This window comes from Aspergillus bombycis, assembly GCF_001792695.1.
Source record: "Aspergillus bombycis strain NRRL26010 chromosome Unknown contig00015, whole genome shotgun sequence".
Taxonomy (NCBI): domain Eukaryota; kingdom Fungi; phylum Ascomycota; class Eurotiomycetes; order Eurotiales; family Aspergillaceae; genus Aspergillus; species Aspergillus bombycis.
Genome location: NW_019170017.1, coordinates 101,318 through 125,601, shown reverse-complemented (window position 1 = coordinate 125,601; position 24,284 = coordinate 101,318). Strand labels below are relative to the sequence as shown.

At 49.7% G+C, this 24,284-nt stretch overlaps 10 protein-coding genes across 10 annotated transcripts; 6 read left to right on the top strand and 4 right to left on the bottom strand.

Annotated features, from left to right (window-relative positions):
• Window positions 1–1,068: 1,068 nt before the first annotated feature.
• Window positions 1,069–2,348, top strand: ABOM_002430 (esterase/lipase family protein; the record flags this gene model as incomplete). The annotated part of the gene is made up of 5 exons (XM_022529560.1): window positions 1,069–1,217; window positions 1,264–1,501; window positions 1,549–1,605; window positions 1,652–1,957; window positions 2,010–2,348. 5 exons carry the CDS (start codon window positions 1,069–1,071, stop codon window positions 2,346–2,348), a joined length of 1,089 nt encoding a protein of 362 aa, XP_022392215.1.
• Window positions 2,349–3,335: 987 nt separating this feature from the next.
• Window positions 3,336–4,449, top strand: ABOM_002429 (aldo/keto reductase family protein; the record flags this gene model as incomplete). Its single annotated transcript, XM_022529559.1, has 2 exons — window positions 3,336–3,870; window positions 3,932–4,449. 2 exons carry the CDS (start codon window positions 3,336–3,338, stop codon window positions 4,447–4,449), a joined length of 1,053 nt encoding a protein of 350 aa, XP_022392225.1.
• A 1,401-nt stretch (window positions 4,450–5,850) lies between these two features.
• ABOM_002428 (putative MFS transporter) lies at window positions 5,851–8,232 on the top strand (the record flags this gene model as incomplete). The annotated part of the gene is made up of 11 exons (XM_022529558.1): window positions 5,851–6,177; window positions 6,238–6,322; window positions 6,383–6,433; window positions 6,498–6,715; window positions 6,768–6,915; window positions 6,995–7,100; window positions 7,169–7,329; window positions 7,408–7,493; window positions 7,556–7,745; window positions 7,811–7,939; window positions 8,018–8,232. 11 exons carry the CDS (start codon window positions 5,851–5,853, stop codon window positions 8,230–8,232), a joined length of 1,716 nt encoding a protein of 571 aa, XP_022392226.1.
• An 892-nt stretch (window positions 8,233–9,124) lies between these two features.
• On the top strand, window positions 9,125–10,759 carry ABOM_002427 (DMT family transporter; the record flags this gene model as incomplete). Its single annotated transcript, XM_022529557.1, has 3 exons — window positions 9,125–9,540; window positions 9,610–10,352; window positions 10,500–10,759. 3 exons carry the CDS (start codon window positions 9,125–9,127, stop codon window positions 10,757–10,759), a joined length of 1,419 nt encoding a protein of 472 aa, XP_022392295.1.
• Window positions 10,760–11,448: 689 nt separating this feature from the next.
• On the bottom strand, window positions 11,449–13,011 carry ABOM_002426 (actin-related protein 2; the record flags this gene model as incomplete). The annotated part of the gene is made up of 7 exons (XM_022529556.1): window positions 11,449–11,535; window positions 11,603–11,680; window positions 11,730–12,295; window positions 12,356–12,581; window positions 12,659–12,802; window positions 12,874–12,920; window positions 12,993–13,011. The coding sequence occupies 7 exons, from the start codon at window positions 13,009–13,011 to the stop codon at window positions 11,449–11,451; spliced, it is 1,167 nt and encodes a 388-aa protein (XP_022392296.1).
• Window positions 13,012–13,743: 732 nt separating this feature from the next.
• Window positions 13,744–14,909, top strand: ABOM_002425 (NAD(P)-dependent oxidoreductase; the record flags this gene model as incomplete). The annotated part of the gene is made up of 4 exons (XM_022529555.1): window positions 13,744–13,761; window positions 13,816–14,384; window positions 14,460–14,597; window positions 14,651–14,909. The coding sequence occupies 4 exons, from the start codon at window positions 13,744–13,746 to the stop codon at window positions 14,907–14,909; spliced, it is 984 nt and encodes a 327-aa protein (XP_022392297.1).
• Window positions 14,910–15,612: 703 nt separating this feature from the next.
• ABOM_002424 (bZIP transcription factor) lies at window positions 15,613–17,313 on the bottom strand (the record flags this gene model as incomplete). Its single annotated transcript, XM_022529554.1, has 2 exons — window positions 15,613–16,718; window positions 16,794–17,313. The coding sequence occupies 2 exons, from the start codon at window positions 17,311–17,313 to the stop codon at window positions 15,613–15,615; spliced, it is 1,626 nt and encodes a 541-aa protein (XP_022392298.1).
• An 861-nt stretch (window positions 17,314–18,174) lies between these two features.
• Window positions 18,175–19,475, bottom strand: ABOM_002423 (GTP cyclohydrolase II; the record flags this gene model as incomplete). The annotated part of the gene is made up of 3 exons (XM_022529553.1): window positions 18,175–18,204; window positions 18,266–19,236; window positions 19,295–19,475. The coding sequence occupies 3 exons, from the start codon at window positions 19,473–19,475 to the stop codon at window positions 18,175–18,177; spliced, it is 1,182 nt and encodes a 393-aa protein (XP_022392256.1).
• Window positions 19,476–20,558: 1,083 nt separating this feature from the next.
• Window positions 20,559–22,226, bottom strand: ABOM_002422 (SAGA-associated factor 29 family protein; the record flags this gene model as incomplete). Its single annotated transcript, XM_022529552.1, has 3 exons — window positions 20,559–20,841; window positions 20,900–21,425; window positions 21,665–22,226. 3 exons carry the CDS (start codon window positions 22,224–22,226, stop codon window positions 20,559–20,561), a joined length of 1,371 nt encoding a protein of 456 aa, XP_022392224.1.
• Window positions 22,227–22,537: 311 nt separating this feature from the next.
• On the top strand, window positions 22,538–24,171 carry pmi1 (mannose-6-phosphate isomerase pmi1; the record flags this gene model as incomplete). Its single annotated transcript, XM_022529551.1, has 5 exons — window positions 22,538–22,568; window positions 22,641–22,661; window positions 22,716–22,807; window positions 22,862–23,099; window positions 23,168–24,171. 5 exons carry the CDS (start codon window positions 22,538–22,540, stop codon window positions 24,169–24,171), a joined length of 1,386 nt encoding a protein of 461 aa, XP_022392293.1.
• Window positions 24,172–24,284: the final 113 nt, after the last annotated feature.

The following is a 24,284-nucleotide window of genomic DNA, read 5'->3' as shown; positions in this document are numbered from 1 at the left end:
ACTGGGCTGCGGGTCGACTGGACAACATTAGACTGGGCTTGCTGCAGTTATGCTCAATCCTAATCTTGGTGAAAAGCGTCGTCCTTTCTCGCCGTTGGGAGGGCGTGCCAGAAGAGAAAAAAGTAGAGTGCGGGACACGGAACTAGCAAGTGTTTATGTGATTTAGGACAGGATAATGCACACCACTGTCCTTCCCTCGGGTTTGCAGCTTTTCTGCCCAACGATCTTGTGGTTGTTGTGAGGGGGACTTTTATAGCCTCCGTGCTTGGCGCGTCGCTCATTTATGGCCCGTCAGCTCGGCACAGGCATCCCCAACTGGCGCTAAGGAGTGGAGTATTTAGTGCAATCGGAATGTTTAGAGAAGTCTCCGTAGCGCTTTCCACTCTTTGGAGTACTTCTACATTGAGTCTTACTCCACGTCCAAGGAGCCGCCGAGGGATGTACTGCCAATAGTAGGCTGCCGTTGTGATTGCTCGCTCCGTTCCCACTCTGGCGACGAGGCTATTGGCAGATTGCTGCTTGGTTTGCCCTAAGCTTTTGTACTACTGGTAACCAGTACATCAATTAAGCGCCCGTTTGCTTCGCACGGCCTTGAAACTTAATTAAAGGGAGCTGCTAATATATCGCAAATCCCCCCTGTTTGTTATTATTGGCTCATCCAGAACTCCCCAGCTATGATCCAGGAGTCCAGGACAAAATTTTGGAATTCCCGCCAGTGCCATCATTGTATACCGAGGCACCTCCTCTCGGCAAAGGTATGGGGCGAGATGCGAGTGCTAAGCGCCCGCCGATGTTGACGAGCTGCGAAGGATCATCTTTGAGACATTGAGTGTTCCCCAAAATATATGAGGCTGGCGCTTAGTTTGAGAGCGTACATCAACTGTTCTGCTTTCTAAATGGCGGATGGAAAGGCTTCTCCTCTTCAGGGAAATCAATCAACGTGTCCAGCTACGTTGTCGTCCGCCAGTATTGACAAGGTTTCCTGTTATTTAATATGCCCTGCTATCCTTGCTTTAATTTGGTAAATTATACCTGAGATTGTGATCCGGACGGCCAAAACGAGACACTATGACTTTAGGCGTAACCAAGACGAAACGATTCCTACACCGACTGCGGCTCCGGCCCAAAGGTCAGGATAGTACACCTAAATGCCACCCGAGAAAGACCTTCCCGGCCGGACTCAAATTGCTCTGCGGCCCAAATGACGGGACGATTGAGTATGTGCCCTTCGAGGTTAGAAAACACGGCTGATGTTTCTCTCAGTATTGTATTTGTCCACGGCCTGACCGGCGATCGCGATGCGACATGGACTGCCCCAGGCGAGGACGAACCTTGGCCCAAAACTCTCCTCCCGGCCAAACTTCCGACAGCCCGTATCCTCACATTTGGATATGACGCATATGTGGCAGACTGGCGAGGTGTAGTATCGCAATCTCTTATTGCCAACCACGCATGGAATCTGCTGGCAGCTCTTTCAACGTACCGAGACAACGACGGCACGGTAAGGCAGCCACCTCTACTGATGCTACAATGCATTGACACACGCAGAACGAACGACCGATTATCTTTGTCTGCCATAGCTTGGGCGGACTGGTTTGCGAGGATGTATGTATCGTCTGATTTGGGGGGACTGTGCTAATGCCCGCCCCAGGCCTTGTTCACGTCGAAACAACGACCAGAGCCGCATCTCCGCAGTGTTATTCAGTCCACTCGTGGTATTATCTTTCTCGGGACGCCGCACCACGGAGCGGGCCTTGCTAGATGGGCTGACTTTGTATCCCGATCAATTGGTCTCGTCAAGCAGACGAATCCCGACATCGTCAATGTCCTGAAACGCGATTCCGAGGTCCTTGCGCGGATTCAAGACGGCTTTCACACGATGGTGCGAAGTGTAGAATCACCGCCGATTAAGGTTACTTGCTTCTATGAGGAGCTACCCGTGCTGGGAGTTGGTTTAGTTAGTCATGGGAATTCGAGCCTTTCTTCAAATGCTGACATCTGGGAAATAGATCGTGCCACAAGATTCGGCCGTCCTGCCGGGGTATGTCCCTATTGGAATCCACAGTAATCATATGGATATGACCAAGTTTACTGGTGTCGACGACCCTGGTTTTGTCGCTCTCTGTGGAGAGCTGCGTCGGTGGATCAGAGACACAAATGCGACCAAACGATGCCGTGAGGGGGCCCCTGACAATTCATCGCTTGCTGGACAGGCCGGACTCGCCAGTCAGTATGGGGATAACAATCAGCAATACAACCAGTTCGCTGAAGGCACGCAGAACAATGTAGGCGGCAACCAGTATCAGGCGCAGGGGGATATGAATTTCGGCATGGTGCCGCCTAAATAGGTTGCAAAGAGCAAGGTGGCATATGATCTGACAAGATTTGTTCAGATGCTGTTGGACAAAGGAGCTGATACCAGTGCCCAGGATGGACAGGATAGATATGATCTCGAGTCGTTCTTTTAGATAGATACTCTTCTGGATATACTTATTCATATCTTTGTACTCGAATGAAGGATATCCTTCAGGAACCTACTAGAGATTCGAAGGTGTTAGCATCGTAAGTAATATATAACCAACGAACTAATATTAGTTCGTATGCTTCAGCATTTCATACCACATTGTAATGTACTCAAACCCCTCTCTACCTAGGAACCGATATTATGATCCGACCGAAGAACAATCCCATACGGCTTCAGCTCACCACTTTTCCATTTTCCCTAATATCCTCCTGGATGATTTCCTTGTTGACCCTAATGTCTGTAGGTTAGAAATGCAAATGTCCCTTCTGGATCGCTTCTTCCGAGGGATACCTGTTTAGTTCGCCATGCATTGGCTAATGAGATACTAGCTAAAAGGTCACGGGTGGGATTGCGTGTCGACCTTGTGCAGCGAGAGATAACTAACAGAAGAAGCTGTATGGCTATGGACTCATGATATGAATACCCTCATGGAATGTTTGACACCGTCTTAAAGTGTCAGCCAACATCACCATATTTCCACACAGTGGGTGATTTCAACCAATCAGAGCCTAGTAATCAATGAAAGATGGTGATAAATACTACTAGTACGCCGTAGGACTAGTAGGAGCTACCCAATGACGTGATGCAAATCTTATCTCCACCACGAGTATCGCCGACATTTCCACCACTTGTACCCCGCAAGCAACATTTACCGCACGAGTTACTTTCCCTACCACTGTTGGATTTCGCTCGGTAGAACCAGAGAAGTTTGTTTTAAGGTATGTCATGTTACCAGCATGTCGAGGACGGTAACCCTGTTCGACGGGACTAAGATCTGGCGACCCCCGCAGAACGTTGTTATCTCCCGAGTATGCCTTTGATCGCGCAGAACCCCCTGCCAAGGGCCCTTCTAGGCCTTATGACATTCGGCCCTGATGAGTCCAAGGGCGCTCGGATCACGTCGCTCGAAGAATTCAACAAGTGTCTGGACTATTTTCAACAGCAGGGATTCGATGAAATCGACACTGCTAGGATTTACGTCGGTGGAGCGCAGGAGGCCTTTACAGCTCAGGCTAAATGGAAAGAGCGTGGATTAACTCTGGCAACGAAATGGTATCCTCACAACCCGGGCGAACACAAACCCCATGTGCTCCGAGAGAACCTCGAGCTTTCTTTGAAGGAGCTGGGAACGAACCAGGTCGATATATTCTATCTTCATGCTCCTGATAGATCGGTTCCTTTTGCTGAGACTCTTGAGGAAGTCAACAAGCTACACAAAGAGGGAAAATTTATTCAACTAGGTCTGAGTAATTACACGGCATTTGAGGTCGCAGAAATTGTTACTCTCTGTGCCGAGAGGGGCTGGGTGCGACCGACGATATATCAAGCTATGTATAACGCCATAAGTGAGTTGATCTCATACCGATTTTCCCTCGCTTTGAATGGTACTGACCAGTGTTACCCTAGCCCGTTCGATTGAGACCGAGCTAATCCCCGCCTGCAAGCGTTATGGTATCGATATCGTAGTCTATAACCCCCTTGCTGGTGGTATCTTATCGGGTAAGTATAAGACAAAAGACATCCCTGGCGAGGGAAGATACAGCGACAAATCCACCACTGGCGTACCGTACCGCAAACGCTATTTCAGGGATGCAACATTCGATGCGCTGCGAGTCATCGAGCCTGTGGTCGAGAAGCATGGCCTGACACTCCCCGAGACTGCGATTCGCTGGATTCACCATCACTCGGCTCTTAATATGAAAGACAATGGCCGCGACGGAATTATCGTTGGCGTGAGCAGCTTCGCGCAGCTGGAAAGTAACCTCAAAGACATCCAGAAAGGTCCTCTACCTGAGGAAGTTGTTGAAGCGTTGGATAAGGCGTGGTTAATCGCTAAGCCCACTGCTCCGGACTATTGGCACCTCGATCTGAAATACACATATAACACCCAGCAGGCCCTGTTTGGCCCGAAGTCAACGGCGTAGAGCCCCCTGTTCATAGCTCTTTCTCACGTGCTGGATCGGTGTTTTAGTGGCGTGCCTTAGCCGTTTATTTTTGGCGCGCAGTATAGACCACTAGTTCTAGAACGCAATGGAGCTGAAATCGATCCAATAAATACCGTCGCAAAGACTTTCCAGCCGCCAAGCCAACCTCCATGCCAGGTACTAGCTCTACAGTATGGTTCTAGGTTGTAGTAGACAGCTGAACCAGGCCCCTGCAACATGTAAAATGATACTTACATACTAGGCTTCTACGACCGGGAAACATGGCGGCGGTCCTGGAGATCACGAGGTGATTACATATCTCCGCATGCAAGAGTGGCGGCCATATTGCGGACAGTAGAGGTTGTATACTCAACCAAACGAATGAAGAAAGAAATACCAACGGCAATAATATGTCATTGGTCCAGTCCCTTACATTCCAATAAGTTCCAGATCTGTGAAATGTGACTTCTTTTCCTGCCACCAAGAAGTAGTTATCGCTTCCACCTGAACTGCGTGCATGGTCCTTGCGCAAAATGCTCGGCTACTACCTCACTTTTCTCTTGAATTCCAACAAATTTCGCAGAGACTCAGGTTTTGCCAATGGCTTGGTCCGAATTTGCCTGCCTGATTGTCCTCGCATACTGCATGGCCTGGAAAGCACATTCCTGTCTCCCCCTTGCGGGTGGTAGTGAACAACCTCTCGGTTCGAACTGATGCAAGGAAGGTGGTTGAAGTAACGTGGGGAATGTGACAATCTACAAATGTCGAACCCCCATCTGCAGCTCTTCCAGACAAGTAACTGTTGGCAACGATCATATGCAACATGCTAACAACAGGAAGAACTGCAAGGCATCGCACGCTGTGACACTTTTGCCGAGGTCGCTGTCACTCTGATGATTGTGAAGAGCCTGGCCAATTGAATGGAGGATATGAAACAATATCGTAAACCCAGGCTAGCCTGGATGCTACAATGTGCTTTTCGGGACTTCCATTTCTCTCCACCCACAAAACGTGCTTTTTCAAAAATGCCGCAGTGGCACCTTAGCATAGGCTAGTGATGCCTGAGCCCTAAAGACATGCTCAGTAGTATCCAGTAGCGTCTGGACCCTACCCAAGAGATTCCAGGCTTCCACAATTGCGGGAGGGCCGGGTAGTTGAAGCTGCATCGCTTTCCAACGTTTAATCATCGAATTTTGAAGTCTCATGATACCTTGTGGGACTGGTGGCGGAAAGCGTTGGTGGCATTTGCCCACAAGTGATGCCCCTTGAGCTAGATTAAAGTTACTATCACTTATACTGAAGGACGAAAGGCTATAAAAGAAACACCATGGCCGTGTACGAAATTGGACAAGACAACATCGGTGCCGCCGGGATATCAAGCCTTTTGCTGATAGGACTAAAATGCCGGTTGTTATTGCCCGCTCACTGCAAAAGGATGCCATCGCCTCAGCGGAATCTGGCGCCTCAACAACATCGGACGTTGAGAAGGACCCCATCACCTTGACTATTAAGCCTACTGTTGCCTCTGATCATTCAACGCTTGGCGATACCTCTGACGACCGCCGCTTTTGGTTCCAGCGGTCGAAAAGCTATGACCCAAATGCCATCGCAACCCAGCCGTCAGTGTTCGACGATCCTGAACTTATCTCTGAATATCGACCCCGAGCAGAATGGGAGAACGTGCACCGCTTTGACCCATCAGCAAGATGGACCTGGGGTGAAGAGAATGTAAGTTGGATTCCAGTTTCATCAGGAAGAGAGTACAAGTGTAGTCTGACCCTCATGTAGAAAGCTGTCAGAAGGCTCGACATGCGAATCATGGTACTGGCATGCATGATGATGACAGCATTGGAGCTTGATCGCTCGAATATCCGTATGTGCCTTACCCGTTCCAAATAAGACTAGCATCATCTAAAGAAACGCATTCACACAGAGCAAGCCAACGCCGATAACTTCCTTTCTGATCTCGGATTATCTAGAAACGGTTAGCATTCTCTAGCTCACAGATACGATCAGCCTAAACTGACCGATTGATTTAAATGATTCAGACTATAACCTCGGAAATACGATATTCAAACTATTCTATCTCTTAAGCGAGATTCCTGCACAGCTTATTGGCAAATATATTGGCGTCGATAGGTGGATTCCCATACAAATGACTTCGTGGTCATTGGTGGCTCTCTGTCAGTTCTGGCTGCGCGACAAGACTTCTTTCCTGGTTTGTCGTGCCTTGATTGGTATATTCTCAGGAGGGTTTACGCCTACTGTAGGTGACTCTGGTTGCTTGGATATTCTTAGATACTTACTTACAGATGCAGATGATCCTTTATCTCTCTTACTTTTATAAGCATCACGAGCTTTCTATTCGCCTGGGGTTCTGGTATTCTGCACAGGCAGTCGCGGATGTTCTAGCAGGTCTTCTAGCGTATGGAATACTGCATCTACGTGGCTATGCTGGCCAGGCTGGTTGGCGTTGGCTTTTCTTAATCGAGGTTAGTGCATTCTCCTTTATAGAAATTCTTCTCAAAGATTGACTGATCTGCAGGCTCCTTCACTTTATTGCTCGCCATTCTATCTTTTCTTTTCCTACCACCGTCTGTGACGCAGACGGCCAGTTGGGCACGGGGCAAGAAAGGCTGGTTTACGGAGCGGTAATACGTGCCCCGTGTTTGGACCTCGCGCCTGTGCAAGGGTGACACTAATTGGATATGTCTGACAGGGAAGAAGTAATTCTGGTCAATCGAATTATTCGCGAGGACCCAAGCAAGGGCTCTATGGGAAACAACGAACCCTTAACAGCCAAGCTTGTGTGGCAGAGTTTCAAAGATTACGACCTGTGGCCACTCTACATGATTGGTCTTATATTCTTGGTGCCATACAGTAAGTATACCGCTCTCTTTGGCGGTTGTGCCCTTGCCATACAGTGTGGAACCCCACTAATCTAAACTGTTTGAACAGCAACGATTTCCCAATACTTTACGCTATTAATGACTGATTTCGGGTTCGGGGAGTTCAATGTCATCCTGCTCGCCATTCCATGCAGTGTAAGTGGGCCAAACCCTCTGCCACTACCGAGCTACCTGGCGATTCGCTGACCAATGAACAGGTCATAGGAATTGTGACTAGGATCATTCTCACCTACGCCGCTGAGATCCTCGGATCCCTTGCATGGATGGGAGCTGTGGCCCAAGCCTGGACCCTCCCAATGCTTATCTATATGAATGTAGTCGATTTCAGTCAGACCAAGAGATGGGTTGCGTGGACGGTCCTCACCTTGATTCTTTCGTTCCCTAGTCGTAAGTTCAGTAGTTCCACCAGGACCGTTGCCATCAGACCAAAACTAACAGCTATGTGTTCCTAGCCCATGCACTCCAGGCGGGATGGAACTCTCGCAACTCCAATAGTGTGCGGTCCCGGGCACTATCAGCGGCTATGTATAACATGTGCACGCAGCTATCCGGGATAATCGCGTCGAATGTCTACCAAGATTGTGAGTGTGACGAGTCCGAAGCCATTCACCAGGGATATGGCGTTCGAATTCCTTGGCTAATTTAGGCAACCATTCCAGGGGACGCTCCTCGCTATGTGCAGGGCAACCGAGTGCTTCTCGCTCTGGTGTGCACCAACATCACTGTGTACGCCATGACCAAGATCTACTATATACTGCGTAACCGTCACCGAGATCGGAAGTGGACGGGAATGACGGAGGAACGGAGAATTGACTACATCGCAACCACGCAGGAGACTGGGAATAAGCGATTGGATTTTCGGTTTGCGCATTAACTACTAGTTCAGTAACTAACTAACTAGTTAACGAAGACGAATGCTTGACTAATAGGAAACGTAATAGATGCTTGGCCTTGGAGACCAGAATGAATAATGCATGATTGTTTTATGCTCGGTCAGTTCACCGATTCAGGCCACTGACGCAGATTAGTCACAGCCGCCAAGAACGCCTGGCCAAATATAGAAAGGGATCAGGCGTCCCCACCGGGAATCACGTGTGGCTGTCCCGCCACGACCCCAAGGGGGCTTAGCGCGCAACCCCCGTTCCTGGAATCCTCAAATCATTCGCTGCAGACGGCCAAAAGGCTCACGTACTACATTTGAGTTGACCTTCAATTTGTCCTGTCCTTTTGCATTTCCCTTATATCTCAACTCCTCCCCCCTTACATGGTGTCATTCCGCCTCCTGCACCGTTAGTCCCAAAACTAAGAACCTTTCATTTTTTCCCCCTCCTCGCCCGTCATTCGAATTACCATATAGAAACTTAACCCGAACACTTGGCGCAAACGTGGCCGCAGCAAGCAAACGATCCCCTGGCGGTTTCGTTATTTATGCGCTGCAGGTCCCCCCGACCAAAATCTCCTCCTAATCTACTCTTTCTCGAGAAAGTGCTAGATGCTGATTCCGATCCCTATGCTCTGGTTTCCCTCCAATTCTCTCGTTTTTGCATAAATTCTATGGAGGGTATTGCGTTCGACTCGGCATTCCCCTCCTTACTCGATCCGTCGTCGACATAAAGCAACGCCAACCTCCAAGTTGATTGAACAACAACAACAACAACCCCCTTACCTTTGTCTTTTCCGGTTGGATCTCCTGCGCACGGGATCCAGTGGTTGAGTGAAGGTTTTTACTCTTTTCCTATTTTCTGTGTAGTACGGAAGATTGAGACATGGTGGCTTCAGATAGTTCGCACTTGTTGGGGCAGGAGGAGGTCAGGGACACCGAGCCGGTTCTCGACGACCCCGATTCCGATGAGGAAATGACCACGAATCGACCCCCCATCCACCGGTCCGTTACGGACAGCCGCTCGCAACAACCGCTACTTAAAGATGAGCACCGGCGATCATCAAATGCCAGCTTCGGTAATGGTGCTGCTTCGGAAGGCAGGCCTATGCTGCATCACCATACACGAAGGCCGACGGTCAGGAGTAGTGGTACGGAACATAACGCAGAGCAGGATACTCGGCGAAAATACCTGATTGCATCCGGTTTTCTCCTACTGAGTTTGGCAAGTTTCGTGATACAGACCGAGACTGCCGTATATATCGCGGGTGAACTGGGCTGGGATAAGCCCTACTGCATGCTGTAGGTTCTCCTGCTCAGATCTCCACATCTCATTGTTCAATTCCTGACGTCTGCGTGGCTGACTCACAGTTATCTTACACACGGTTCGTGGTCCCTTCTCTGGCCAGTCCAACTCCTTATTCTACGGATACAGAAGAGGAAACTCTCCTGGGACGCATTCTGGCGACGTCATGTCTTCCTCCTCCGAACTACCGCGCAGATGGTCGAGTCTCAAGATATGCACGTAGCCTCCCGCCGTTCCCCGATTCCGTACATGCTCAAGACCACAGCCTTCGTGACAATGGCCCTCACCGTTGCTGGCGGTTCGTGGTACTTGGCTGTCAATATGACGACCGCGAGCGACTTGACCGCCATCTACAATTGCTCCGCCTTCTTTGCTTATGCGTTCTCCATCCCGCTCCTCAAAGACAAACTTCGCTTCGATAAGGTATTTGCCGTAATTGTGGCCATTGTGGGTGTTCTCGTGGTGGCATATGGAGATAGAGACGAAGACAAGCATGCAGATGGCACCCCGGGTAAAGGAGAAGGTCAAGTAAACAATAGGCTCTTGGGCAATCTTATCATCGGTATCGGTAGTATACTCTACGGTCTGTACGAGGTACTATATAAGAAGTACGCCTGCCCCCCGGAAGGCACCAGTCCCGGACGCAGCATGATCTTCGCAAACACTTTCGGCAGTCTGATCGGATGCTTTACTCTATTCGTGCTCTGGATCCCCCTACCTGTCCTCCACATCCTAGGCTGGGAAACCTTCCGTTGGCCCACGGGAGAAACCGCCTGGATGCTCCTCATCTCCGTCTGTGCCAATGCCAGTAAGTCCCCATATATAATGAAACCCACCACCCGAGTAAACCCCCCAAGTAGAAACCAACTCCAACCCCAACCCACAAAGAGAATACCAAGAAACCATATATTCCACAAAAACAAGAACTGACCATGCATTCACTCCACCTAAACAGCCTTCTCGGGATCCTTCCTAGTCCTTATCTCCCTGACCTCCCCGGTCCTCTCCTCTGTCGCCTCTCTCCTCACCATCTTCCTCGTCGCCATCGTCGACTGGTTCCGAACAGGCCAACCCCTCTCCAAATCCTCCATCATCGGTGGTATCCTCATCATCGCAGCCTTCCTTCTCCTAAGCTGGAGTACCTACCGCGAAATGAACGAGGAGAGGAAAAAGAGTATCGAAAACGAACAAGTCGAATCCGACAGTGACGACTAGATTCAGTCGATGTCTCATTAATTAACCGGAGACATCCGGTTATGTTGCTCGTTCCTTATCATTTCGGTTTTCTTTTGAAAAGCCCCGGGTCTGTTTATACCTTACCTTACCTTCCTTTCTTCCTTTCTTTATATGTTTATTACCATTCGTTGCTTGCGTTATATTATAGAATTGGTCACTGCCTTTTTTATTTCTGTATTACATGGCGGTGTTGATTAGAGTGTTTTGAGGTTTCCCCTTTTGGTTTTTTTTTTTTTTTTTTTTTTTTTTTGTACTTTGTCAATGTACATTTTCACTTTCATTCTTTGTCTTTTGTACTTTTGTTTCCTTTCTGGTTGGTTATGGGATAAAGTGCTGTGTTCGGGGTATAGGAGTAGGGGAGTTTTGAAACTTCTCTCCCTTACGAGGGAGTGCAAACTACGCAATATACATACTACTTCTATACATTCGACGATTGGGTGCGGGTGCAAAGGCTCGGCAGGGTCGATCAAATTGGCTTGGTTTCTCTATACTAGGTACAAGAACAGGAAATGTAGGGCGCAGTGCACGCTGTCCTTAGATCCCTATATGACATGAACATCAAGGGCGATCTCCCAGAGATAAGAGGATGCTGTACATGGGCAGTAAGGAAGGTGTTTAAGTAGATTAGGAAAATGGGGGGGGTGAAGAGGCAAACAACGGTTGTACGTTTATCTGGGTCCAAGCTTCTCCAGGGCACGAGCACCCTGTTCTTGCCATTCTTGCTTGCTGACCCACATATCCTCCTTATCGGCGATCTGAGAGACAGTTAGATGACCAGAGTTTCAAGCTGTATATAAGTGTGAAAAGGGCTCAAGCTCTTACCAGGTTAGCAAGGACAGCGCCACCCAGGAAGACCATGTGTCTCCGTCTTGGCGGATCCTCAATCCGCACCTTGAATTTCTAGACTAGAGTTAGCGTATATCTCCGTAAAGAATGCTATTAGACATACGTTCAACCTCTCCGGGTCTCCGTGCAATACACGTGTGAGCCACAACTGCTTCAGCTCCTTCTCCAGTCGTGATGGCAGACCAGGGTACATGCTGCTTCCTCCACTGAGCACAATAGCCTTGTACAAGCTAGAGCGAACATCCACATCGGCGCCCTGGATGGTGTTGAAGAGCATTTCGGCGATGCCGGGCTGATCCACGTCCACCAGGTGCGGCTGGAAGAGACACTCGGGGGCCTCGAAACGCTCACTTCCAACACGGATGACCCGACCGTCGGGGAGAGTGTAGGACTCGACAAGAACAGTTGTATCCTCCGAAAGCTTCTTGTCCAACTCTAAATCATAAGAAACGTAGCAAAGCTTCTCCTTAATCTGGCGCACGGTCTCGAAGTCGGCTGTACGGTTCAGGGCATAACCGCGGCGAAGGAGGAGGGCGATCATGTTGCGGGTGACATCACGGCCCGCGACATCCAATCGACGGATATGGTGATTAAGAACAGTAGATTCGTATACCGGGATAATGTGCGTGACACCATCACCGGAGTCGACAACCACACCGCTGCTGAGACCTAGTAGACCATATGAGCTTTCTTTACGCTCCCAAGTCAAGGGGAATGCTAGCAACATACCCTGGGCGTATAGTGCAAGCACAGCTTGAATAGCGACATATACACCACCGAAGTTGTAGCCTTCCAGCATAACCTCAGCCATCTTCTCGCGGTTCTTTAAGGGATTCATGGGGGGTTCGGTAAGAAGGATTTTGCGACCGGTGGGATCAATGCCCAACTTCTCATAAAAGGTATAGTTCCATAGATGTTGCATATCATCCCAGTTTTTCACTATTCCATTCTCCATCTATCCATTGGGGGCGAATCAGCAACTTGGAGGCGCACAAGCAGAGAGCGACAACGAGCCGCAGGGAGGGGACGTACGGGATAGCTGATCTGAAGCATTGATCTGGCAGCGGCAGCTTCATCTCCGCACATAATATCCTTGACAACAATGTCGCCAGCCTGTTCCTCAGTTCGCAGTATGGGCCGCCCCACTATTGAGGGGAACTGGTGCTCGGGGAAGTTCTAATGAAAAGCAACCAAGTAAACAAATAGCCCTTCGAATATTGTATAGATCGTGCCAGCAGAAGACATACCTGCGCAGCATATCCGACCTTGAGGAAACCGGTTCCTCCGTCGAGCACTGAAGGTACGGGTTAGTTGAAGGGACGGGAGCACCAGGCAGGAGCTGTCAGGAGCGGAGGATAAAGCTTACCAATGGGCATGTCCGCCATGGTGTTGGATGCGAATTACAAGAATAAAAGCTTAAACAATTCCAAAGTGACAAACAAATGCAATCATGAGGATGTGGTCAGGGGTGGGGGGAAAACCTGGGGGAGTTGATAGAGAATATGAGGGGAAGGAGAAAGAGCGACGGTATTGGGACTGCGTGGCTGACGGACTGGCGGTGCAGTCAAGTCAGTCGTCGTCACTGTTGCCCGTCCATGGAATGCCTGGGTGCCTGAACGCCCGATATCTGGGGACGGTCAACTCCTCCGAGCTCACCTCCCCTCAGGACATACTAGTAGTACTTCGAAACCACTATCCACCACGATCGGAAACTGGGTATAACAGACTGTTCCGCAGGACCAAATAAGCAAAATGTTTCCTCTTTGTTGTGGACTAAGGGCCACCTCGGCTGCCAACATCCAGCATTAGCCGTGCCAGGATCCTCACAATGATGATTGATGGAAGCCGGAATTCCATGTATAACCGCCTAACATAGTATACGATGGACGTCTATAATTATGGCCGGTCAGTCAGACCATTCTCACGGTAAATGACTAGACTACCCTGTCGCAGTTGTCCGCCCGGTATCGGGACCGCCCGGTTATCGATTATCGTTACCAACAACAACAACATCTACGCCCTTCTCGTAGCTCATAATCTCTCGTATCCTTCACACCCTGTACCTATCTACTTGACCACACGCATCCCTAACTGTAGAGCCAACTGTATCATCAAACATGACTCGCATCGGCTGGGTATGTTCAACCCAAGAACAAATAAACAACAACATTACTGACCTATACAAACAGTATGGCCTAGGCTCCATGGGCCTAGCCATGGCCACCAATCTCCAAAGGCACCTAGCGACCAAAAACGCCATGAATCTAATCTACTCGAACCGGACAATGGCACGCGGTGACCCTCTCAAAACCCTCGGTGCCACCCCAGAGACCAGCTTCGCCAAACTAGTCGCTCAATGCGGGATCATCTTCACCATGGTGCGTACAACTAAAATAATCGCATTCCATAAAGCTAACACGAAAAAGGTCTCCAACGACGCAGTCCTCCAACAACTAATCACATCCGCCATTGGATCCGGACACTCTCTCCGCGATAAGATCTTCGTAGACTGCTCGACCGTCCACCCCGAAACGGTGGGTCTAACTGTCTCCAAACTGAGAGAACAGCAAGCGTCTTTCCTGGCGGCACCTGTGTTTGGCGGCAATCCAATCGCAGTGGATGGAAAGCTCGTCTTTGCCATTGCCGGGCCGAAGAAGGCCTCGGAGGTGGTCAAGCCGTTGATTCAGGGTGTTATGGGTCGCAAGGTTATTGATTGTGGTGAGGATGCGACTAAGTCTTCGCTTTTGAAAATTGCTGGGTATGAGCTACCTTCTAATCCGTTTTTCCCCCCTTCTCTTTTACGCGCTAAGGGAGCAATGCTGATCATTATCAGTAATATCGTCACCGTAAATATGATGGAAGCTGTCGGAGAAGCCCAAGTTTTCGCCGAGCGTACTGGATTAGGCACTGGTCCGATGGAAGAGCTCATCGGGGAAGCTTTTGGCGCCGTGGCTGGTGGATATTCGAAGAGGTGGCGTAGTTTGGAATCCCTGCTGATGTTTATACATCGCTGATGAGTTACAGATTGACGACCGGTGCTTATGCGCCGCCGCTGGAATCTCGGCCTGGGTTTGGTGTGTCTCTTGCTATTAAGGATGCGAACCATGCATTTGCCATGGCGAAGGAACATAATGTTGAGCTTCCCGGTCTGAAGGTCGCGCATGAGAACATGGTGGCTGCGAGGGAGTATGCTGGTGAGTGTCTGGATAGCAGTTCAATGTACGGCGTTCTGCGCCAGAAGGCAGGAATGGCTTTCTGGAATGAGAAGAGTCGCAAGGAGTAAAGTTGGAATTGACCATAGGAGGAATGGATTCATTAATCCATTTGGACTTTAGATTAATGTTGAGCGCCACTTGAATATGGGAAATAGTTCCCTGGTTTCCATTACTACGAGGTGCAATGGAGGCGAGACAAGGCGGGGTTCAAATAAAACACAGTTCCATTTGGATTTGACTATCTATACCTTCAAAGTCTAGCTACTACTGCAACAGTCTCTAGTATATGATTCTAATTCTAGATCTACATCGGATGTTTCCGACAAATCAGGAGGATTCTAAACCTGATCTTTCAGAACATGAAGCGGATGAGGCTGTCGTGTTCAGAAGTTCTATTGCTACGATGCTATATCCCAAGTGTCAGTATGTATACCATTCCTCCATACACTGTATGTCCAGCATAACTCGGAAAACTTCTACCGTTTTTCAGGCAGTTGTGTGGCAAGTATCCGAGTGGCATGCCAAACATGGCAAAGGAGGAAAGAGTTAGGGACAAGAATCACCAAAAAAAAAAAAAAAACCCAAACACCGGAACGAAGGACAAAAGACAGGGAGATGCCTAGAGAATGTATGGAGGATGCTCTCAAAAATGGATCCCCCGCCTGAGCCTCGTGACCAAAGTTGGTCGAACATATATATAACGAAATTCCACCCGATTGTCTGTCTATACGGGGGCTGCCTAGTGAAAATCGACCCACGGTGAAGATACGGCTATGGGTGGTTCTTAATTCTGGCTGTCTCAGCTAAGGACGGATACGCTTCCGCAAATGCACGCCCGAGACTCCAATTGTTGAGGTTGCGTAGGTGCCTTTCAAAGACGGGGTTGATGATCAATTCATCGTTATCTCCCGTCGACAAAAGACAATCAGTTTCCTCATATGGCCAGTTGACTGACAGTGTACGCGTAAATGGTATAAACCAATTGTCAAAAGGGTAGTCCTGGTGTGCCATCACGACACGATCGCGCATCCGCGGCCACGGCAAGTAATCAATCCAGGCGGGGTGTGGCGTTAAAAGTTGTGATGGGCGCGGAGTCAGCCATTCCGGTAGCCGATCATAATTTTCAGGTGTTGGGTAGATCTGCCATCGCATGAGAAGGAACATGACATATAAGACAGCTACTTGCTCCGGAAGGGAAGAAATATCCGGAAAAGTGCGCAGGATATCCGTGAACACCTTTGACAACGGATGTGAGAAAGCACCTCTTTCTGGATTGAGCAGGGAGGAGACACTGGGATAAGGAGGCCCCACTAGCTTCTGCTGGGGGACACCCGAGGCAGCTTCGCGCTGTCGATGGTGGAGAAAGTCCAACAGAATGGCATCAAGTGTGCAGGTCGGTGCAATGTTTCGGATTGGCGTCATGTAGGCGGGCAGAGACTGCTCCGCCATGGATCCGTGGATCGGCGATGGGTAGGCCGGAGGAGCGTTCATTGGGGCCGCTCGGAAGTTCCCCGGCGAACGACGGAAGCCCTCCACTTTCGGAACTTGTTGGGATGCATCAAGTAGAAAGTTAAAGGCCATCCGTTCATCGCTCCCAAAATCCAACCCATGCGTCAGGTTATGCCGCTGATAGTCAAATGCAATGCGAAATGAAGCCGACGTCCCATTTGTAGCGCTTTCGCGCCGGATGGTGCCTAACAAGGGCGCCGAGTGTGTGGATGAAGGCGTTTCAATTCTCGCGGAAGCTTCGGAATAGGAATGGTCGACATTGGTTGGCCCGGTGTCACTAAAGTAACTGGTTTTTGCAAACGGCGGTGCTGTAGACAAAGGGGGGGCCGAATGCGTGCCCGAGGGAGCGGCTGCAGAGGCGGGAGGATCTGGAAGCGCCTATTTAGCTCTAATGATCCCTGAGAATATGGTGGGTAGTTTACTGCACCAGTGGCCAGACTTACTAGCACTAGACGTTTCGTGCTTCCCGACTAAAGGCTGAATGACATCCATGATCGCCTTCAACGCCTGTTTGATGTCGCGGTTCTCGGCTTGAATAGCTTCATTCTGCTTCAGCGCCGCCTGAAGATCCAAAAATGGCTTCTGAGAAGACAGCTCGCGGACGCGGTGTTCCAGCGAATCTATATGAGCTTTGGTCCTCTCGCGAATTGCCCGTTGAGCCTGCCGGTCGTTGGCTCGTTTCTTCGCCAGCTGCTCGGGAGTGAGATTGGCTACACCTCTTGCGGAACTACTATTCAACTTGCGTTTCCGCCCCGCAGGCCCGCCAGTGTCGGGCACCGGTGTTTCTGCATCTGCATCCGCGGACGTCACTGCGGATGGCGTAGGCGAGTCTTCCAGTTTCACATATTCCGAGTCCAAGTTGACGGTGTCGGTCGCGGCTGGAGTCTCACGGGTTCCCGAGGAAGTAGAGTTGAGGGCCGCGGAAGGGGCCACATCATTCAGAGGAGGCAGGCGATTGGCCATGACCTCCTTCTCACGTGGTTATCGAAACGTAACGGCCATTCAAGACGGCCAGGGAGATAGAGAGAGGAGTATCCAGGATAGTACCTGGGATCATCAAACGCTCAGACAGATCAGCATCGATGTCGGCAACGAAAAGAAATGATGTGGTGTGAGAGAAGAAGAACGATACTTTTTCAGCCGACGACGTTTCGGGGCATGACTACGAACGAGTCTGGAACAAGTGGAGTCCCGCTGAACTCTATCGTTCGAATCCTTGTCGATGCCACCTCAAGAATGCCGGCAGGATTCTCGAGACAAATTAATTGTCGTAATTGATTTGATCTCTCCCACTGAGTGCCGGCAGTGGCGTTCCCGATCAACCGTCCGATGGGAAAATCAAAATCAAAACAACGACGACGCTTCGGTTACAAACCAACAGCCCGAACAGACGAACGGTATATCGGGAGTAGTACATCCAAGTGTACCCGGAACATTCACATGACACTGTGCCTGCTTGGTCCCCTCTACGTTTACGATCCCAAAATGTATTAACGTTGTATATGGCAGGGTCCATATCATTCCTGAAGTCAAAGCTCGAACGGTCACTCCCAAACCCCGGTAACGCATCACAGACAATGCCCAATCTAGTAATATCTCATCATGCTCAAGACGTAGTCCGACGTAACACTAGGTAAAATGATCGTATAGAGAATAGGAAATAGGAGAGATATACAGCACCGTAGATACGACAAGCAATCCCAAAAGAGCCTTTTATACAGCAAAGCGGCAGCAAAAGCATCGAAGTAACAGCACCTCCACGGAAAACTCATGCGAAAAATCATGTAAAGCATGAAAGCAAGAAGAAATGGCGAACTGGATCTTTTATTGGAGCATATGGCCCATCTTCGAAATCTGTTATATTGTTTGCCATGTTAGTATTCCTCGCATCGGGATCAATGGAGAGAAAACCGACCTTTGTCCGTAAGTAACCTTCGACTTCAGAACTCGTAATTCCCATCTTCCCGCCCGTTCGCCAGGCCAAGGGCACCATCGGTACTCTTTCCTTCACAACAACTTCCCGATTCGGTCCCTCGACCGCCCGGATCTTGTCAGGGTTGTTTGTAAGTAGGCGGATTCCATATGGGTTGGAATCAACACCGAGACCGAGATCCGCCAACATCGCTGTGGCAAGACCGTAGCTTCTGGCATCCGCAGGATGTCGAAGGAGCAAATTGGCTTCGACGGTATCTGATCCAAGGTCTTGAAGATTATACGCTTTAAGCTTTTCTCCTAGGCCGATCCCGCGGCCTTCTTGGCGGAGGTAAATGATCACGCCGCCAGATGCATTCGAAGGCACCGATAATTCTTGCTGGGACGCCACCTCATTTAAAGTTTCCATTGGGAGAGACATCAAGCGTGCCGCCTCGTCGAGCTGTTCACCACAATCACAACGCGCGGACCATGCCGTTTCGCCGGTGTAACATTCCGAATGGATCCTAACCAGCGGCGCTTGGTTTGTGTTACTCTGCGCTAACTCTGGTGTCTGTGACGTGCCAGGGTGACTTGGGGTACTCCGCCCTTGTCCACTAGAAGTGCTCTCGGTATTTGCGGCACTATCATGCCAACTGCTCACTCGGCCGGGACGGAGGGTACCGATATATGCCCCACGGATCATTCGGTCCATTTCTGTTTCCCCCGGGCGAACTGCGTCCAAACTTCGGGATCGGATACTGTTTCCGAACACAATCGCTAGATGCTCTTTGTTGTCTAAGTCATTGTGGTAGAGGTGAAGGAACATCTCGGCCCCATTGGTGGTCGGGATCCGTGCGCGAACAATACACTCGACATTTGGAAGGCAGGAAAGGAGCTTAGGGGGTTTGGTGTGTGTGGGTTGTTGAGTCTGCTGAAGTAATTGCGCGTGGTTTATCGTACCACCTGGTGTCGCTGGGGGGGGTGAAGGAAGGGGAGAGAAGAGACGCGGGCACTGCGGGGGTGATATCACCTCGGGTGTGCTCTGTGGCGTCAGGTTGATTTGTGGCATCACCACGGAGCTCGCCTATTCTGCTGTTCAATGATGGTGGAGCGACGGAAGTAGAGTCCAGAGGTATATCATCGATAACTTGATGAGAGGAAGAGTCCTGCGTCGTGAATGTCGGCGAGGCATGAGATGGTAAGTTCGACATGGCGGAAACGAGCAATGCGATTGCGAAATCAGGGTGAGAAGAACAGTGACTAAGCGACCATATACATATGATGGGAATGGATTCAATAGATAACAGAACACGGTCAATGGTTAATCCAACGTTCCAACAGACGCATGCTCCAGAAGGTCAGTCAATTGTACAGAGTATGATAACATTGCCATGCATATATCTCCCTCGGATCCGCGGGAATGACACAGCACTTGGCGGCGCAATGGGGCGGGGGTTGTTCGGCATGGCTGACTCAGGTTTTCCATTAGTCAGGCCTTACGGCTCGCATTAGTCAGGTGCCCGTCCAGATTCCAGACTCTCACATCCAATGATATGATGTTAGAAACCCCCCATGTTTCCTTGCCTCAAAAAGTTTCTATATCGAAAAAGTTTTCTTTTACCAAAAATTTCCCAATTGTTACTTGATTCTATTGCTTCCCCGGTTTCAATGACTTCGGAGATTTCTTATCCCACACCTCGCAAACAACTCAATTGACGATCGCATTTGATCGCGGAAATCCCATCTTATCGCGGTTAGAACATAGACCGAACTTTATCAGCCGAATGCTCTATTCGCTTCTACACCGTATACCCTTATTACCTAACAGATTGCCATCTCCTGAAGAATTTCCATTAAAATCAAGACATCCCGCCTTAAGATCGGCGTCCTACTGGAAACACAGTTCCCCCCCACCGGACCTATTTCGCAATAGTATCTGAATGATGATCTACTTGGCTTCGCCGACCTAAGAGGGATCAAGCTTTTCACTGGCCATTTGATGCATAGAATGCCTGAGCTTAGCAAATTAGTCCAAGTTGGTCAAGACCATCAATTCCTTGGTACTAGTAGCACTATCCTAAGCTGGCCAAATTAACCATCAATTGCGAGGACGCTTCTATTCCATCCAAGACTCCTTCCTTGAAATTGTATCAATTTAGTTCAAAGGGTATCATCATAATCACCGAGTACTCAGGATTCCAATATGCAGTATTTGTTGTCGTGATCGCTCTTTTTTCTTTTCTTTTTTTTTTCTCTCTCTTCTTGTTTGTGTAGCCGGTATTTCTCTGTTTCCTTTACTTCCCGGGAATGTCCAGGACAAACCTACGGTCCACTTCCATCTCCTTGTCATCTTCCTCGCCTTCAAATTTGAGGCGGTAGGTGTCCTTTCTGGAGCCCATCACTTCTGCCCGGTAAAACGTCGTAGTATCCGGGTATCGAGCCAGAACTTGTTTTCCTACCGAAAAACTTGGTAGTGTCGAGCCAACTTGTGGTATTGGGATCAACGACGCAGCGGTAGTTTTGTAAACCGCTCCCTGTTCGCCATTTTCATTCGGCTCAGGATCCTGTACATCATACCTTGAAAGGATGATCGGTCAGTTCAGAGGTAAGGACGCCCGGGGTCGTCATGCCATACCGCTTCTTATGTCCATCTCCAGATATCCCTTTGATGATGCACTGGATCCCCTCACCTTCGACCCCTTGCTTGTTCTTGTTATGTTTGAAGACTACTTCGGCCCCAACCACTAAATGTCCGTTGCGCTCTGCGAGTGTACCCTTGGTGCCTTCCGTCCCTTCCTCCACTTTGACGTGGACATCTCGGCTGTCACGGCTGTCACGAGCCTGATTGCTGGATACACTGGAGCCACGTTGGATGCCTCCCTTGATACGACCAGCTTTGTCCGGCAGGGAGGCGCCTGACGGCCCCGGCGAGTCCGTAGCGGACCCATCCACGTCATTTCTCTTTTTACGAGATTTCCCAAGAGCAGCCGCACGGTTAAGTGGTGCCTCTGCTTCAGATGCCTGACGAAGTGCAGTCAGAAGGCCCAAGTTCTTGATCACATCGCTCGGCTCATCTTGAAGAATGGCCCTCTCATCTTCGCAAAGTTTAAGCATTTGCCGGTATAGACTGTCTAGCTGGTTATGCTCATGTAGACTTGGTTCTGCGGATGATAATTAGCATGTGCTAGCTACTGAATATGGTCCAGCAAGCCCATCCGGCAATAAACTGGTAAATAGCGGAATAGACTGAGGCAGTTCATGCTGCCATGATTTTTGAGAGCAGGACATCACCTGAACGCCACGGTCATGATAGCGGAGACCCAGACATACTCTTTTTCTCCAAGAAAGAAAGAAAAGAAAAAAGAAATAAAAATCAGGGATAACAAAGGAAGGTACTTACTCCCACCATCTTTGCCAATCTTCTCATTCAAGGCAGATATCTGCTCGGCTAATGACTTCTGCTTATCGTTCTTCTCCTTTGCCTTTCGTAAATCCTGTAGGATCTTGTTCCACATATCAGTTTCCTCATTGGCCGCCAGACCATTGTCTCTAGGCAGCGGAGGGCCCCTAGGACGATTCCGTGACATCTTGGATGGAGGTGTACTGGGACGTGCAACAGCAATTGGGCGTTGTTGCGGACCTTTACTGTTTCCGGACGAGGTCGCAAGCTCCCCGGTTCTAGCTTTCTCAATGGTCAAGGCTTCCCAGGAGAAAGCGGAGACAATCTCTTTGCGACGTGCACTTCGCGTGCCACGAGCCGCACCCTGCCGGAGGTCGTGCGGGCGACTAAAGGAGCTCAGAGGCGAGCTTGGAGTCTCTTCAGGAGGGTGCTCGCCTGGCTCGAGCTGGCGCGGAGACGATAATGGTTCCCCGACCTGGCGGCTATCCCTGGCGGAGTTCCCATCGCGGTTAAGCGGTAAGCGCTTTGCTGGCCAATGCACGCCGTCATTGGTGGCTCCCATTTTAGTCACGGGAACGCTTCCGGTCATCCTAATCAGGTATAATTAGTTATTATGGAGGGGCTACACTTGAAGGGAAAGTGGGTTGACTTCTTGTCAGAACGGGACGTGGAGAGGTAGGGGAAACTTTTAAAACAGAGAGAAAAGACTTACGGACTCAATTTGTGCCCCCCGATTCTCTATTCTCTTTCTCTTTCCAACACCTTTAAGTGAATCATCAGACCCTTGGGAGTGCTCTTGCCTAATCTCTTCTTGTGTTTACTTTTTGACCTTCATTCACTCCAAACCCTTCCTCTTACGTCACGCTCTACAAAATGCAGGTGCCTTTGCTTCGACTCCAATGTGGTATGATCTCTTGTCATTTGCCTGGTCGATAACCGTCTTCTAATGAATACTAATCACGGTGCACTCGGACAGGTGTCAACAGTTATGATTGGGGTACATACAACTCCACGACTTCCTGAATCTATAAGTTGCTGAGTATTGTCTTAGGCAAGATTGGCCAGGAGTCGGCAGCTGCCCGCTATGCAGCTACAACAGCTGCGCCGGACTTCTCCATAGAATCAGAGAAACCCTATGCAGAGGTCAGTTCGAGACTACTGACCTATCACGAGCAATCGCTTATTTCCCATTAATAGTTATGGATGGGCACGCATCCTTCCCTCCCTTCGAAAGACGTCGAGACTCAGCGAACCCTGCTCGACATGGTCCAGGACAACCAAGCTTTGTTATCCAAGCAGGTTAGCGAGAAATACGGTGGAAAGCTGCCATTCCTCTTCAAGGTGCTTTCCGTCAACAAAGCCCTCAGTATCCAAGCACACCCGAACAAGAAGCTCGCAGAGAAGCTCCATGCTAGAGATCCTCGCAACTATCCAGGTAAATAGTAAAGCCCAAGCATAGGGATATTCTGTTGTACTCTATATTTTCTAACGTAGTCTTTGCAGATGACAACCACAAGCCCGAGATGACCATCGCAATTACCCCGTTCGAAGGGCTCTGTGGTTTCCGGCCCTTGGCGGAGATTTCCCATTTTCTCAATGCCGTGGCACCCCTCCGTCAGTTGATTGGATCAGATACAGTCGACCAATTTCTGGGCGTAGTCAAGGGGTCCGAGGGTTCGGAGGATCCCACTATTGTACAGAAAAACAAGGACGCTTTGCGGGCCGTGTTCACGGCGCTGATGAACTCATCATCCGAGAACATCGAGGCAGCTACCAAGGAGCTTACTGCTGCGGCCCAAAACTCCCCCGAAACATTCGGCACATCTGCTAGCACCCCAGAGACGAACCCCAGCAACCCAGCGGAGCTGGCTGCTGTTATCACACGTCTCAATGGACAGTTCCCTAACGATATCGGCCTGTTTGTGTTCTTCTTCCTCAATTTCGTCAAGCTTGCACCGGGAGAGGCCATGTTCTTGAAGGCTGACGACATTCATGCCTACGTGTCCGGCGACATCATCGAGTGCATGGCGTCGTCCGACAACGTCGTGCGGGCTGGCTTCACGCCCAAGTTCAAGGACGTGGATACCCTGACCGAAATGCTGACATACTCCTATGCTCCAATTGAAGAACAGAAGCTCGAACCCAAGGAATACCCGTACACGATTCTGAATGCCTCCGCATATTCCAGCGCATCGTCGTCCTTGCTCTATGACCCTCCAATTGAGGAGTTCAGTGTGGTGAAGACCGATCTCAAGCGAACTGGAGCCAAGGCTACTTTCGATGGGCTGGGCGGGCCTAGCATTTTGATCTGTACCCGAGGCACCGGAAAGATTACCGTCGGCCATAAGACAGAGGAAGTCAAGGAGGGCTATGTTTTCTTTGTCGGTGCCGATGCGGAGTGTATCATTGAGAACACTGGCTCTGGGTCTGACGAGGACAATGTGTTCACGACCTTCAAGGCTTTCTGTGATTTGACTGGTAAGGAAGACATGGTGAACGGCCACTAAACTATTTACTTATCAGTAACGAATGGATGTAAAAATAGCTACAGCAATATGACTTATAATACTTGCCCTTGAATCCGCTATCTTGCCGTGAACCAAACAAACGAAATAAACCT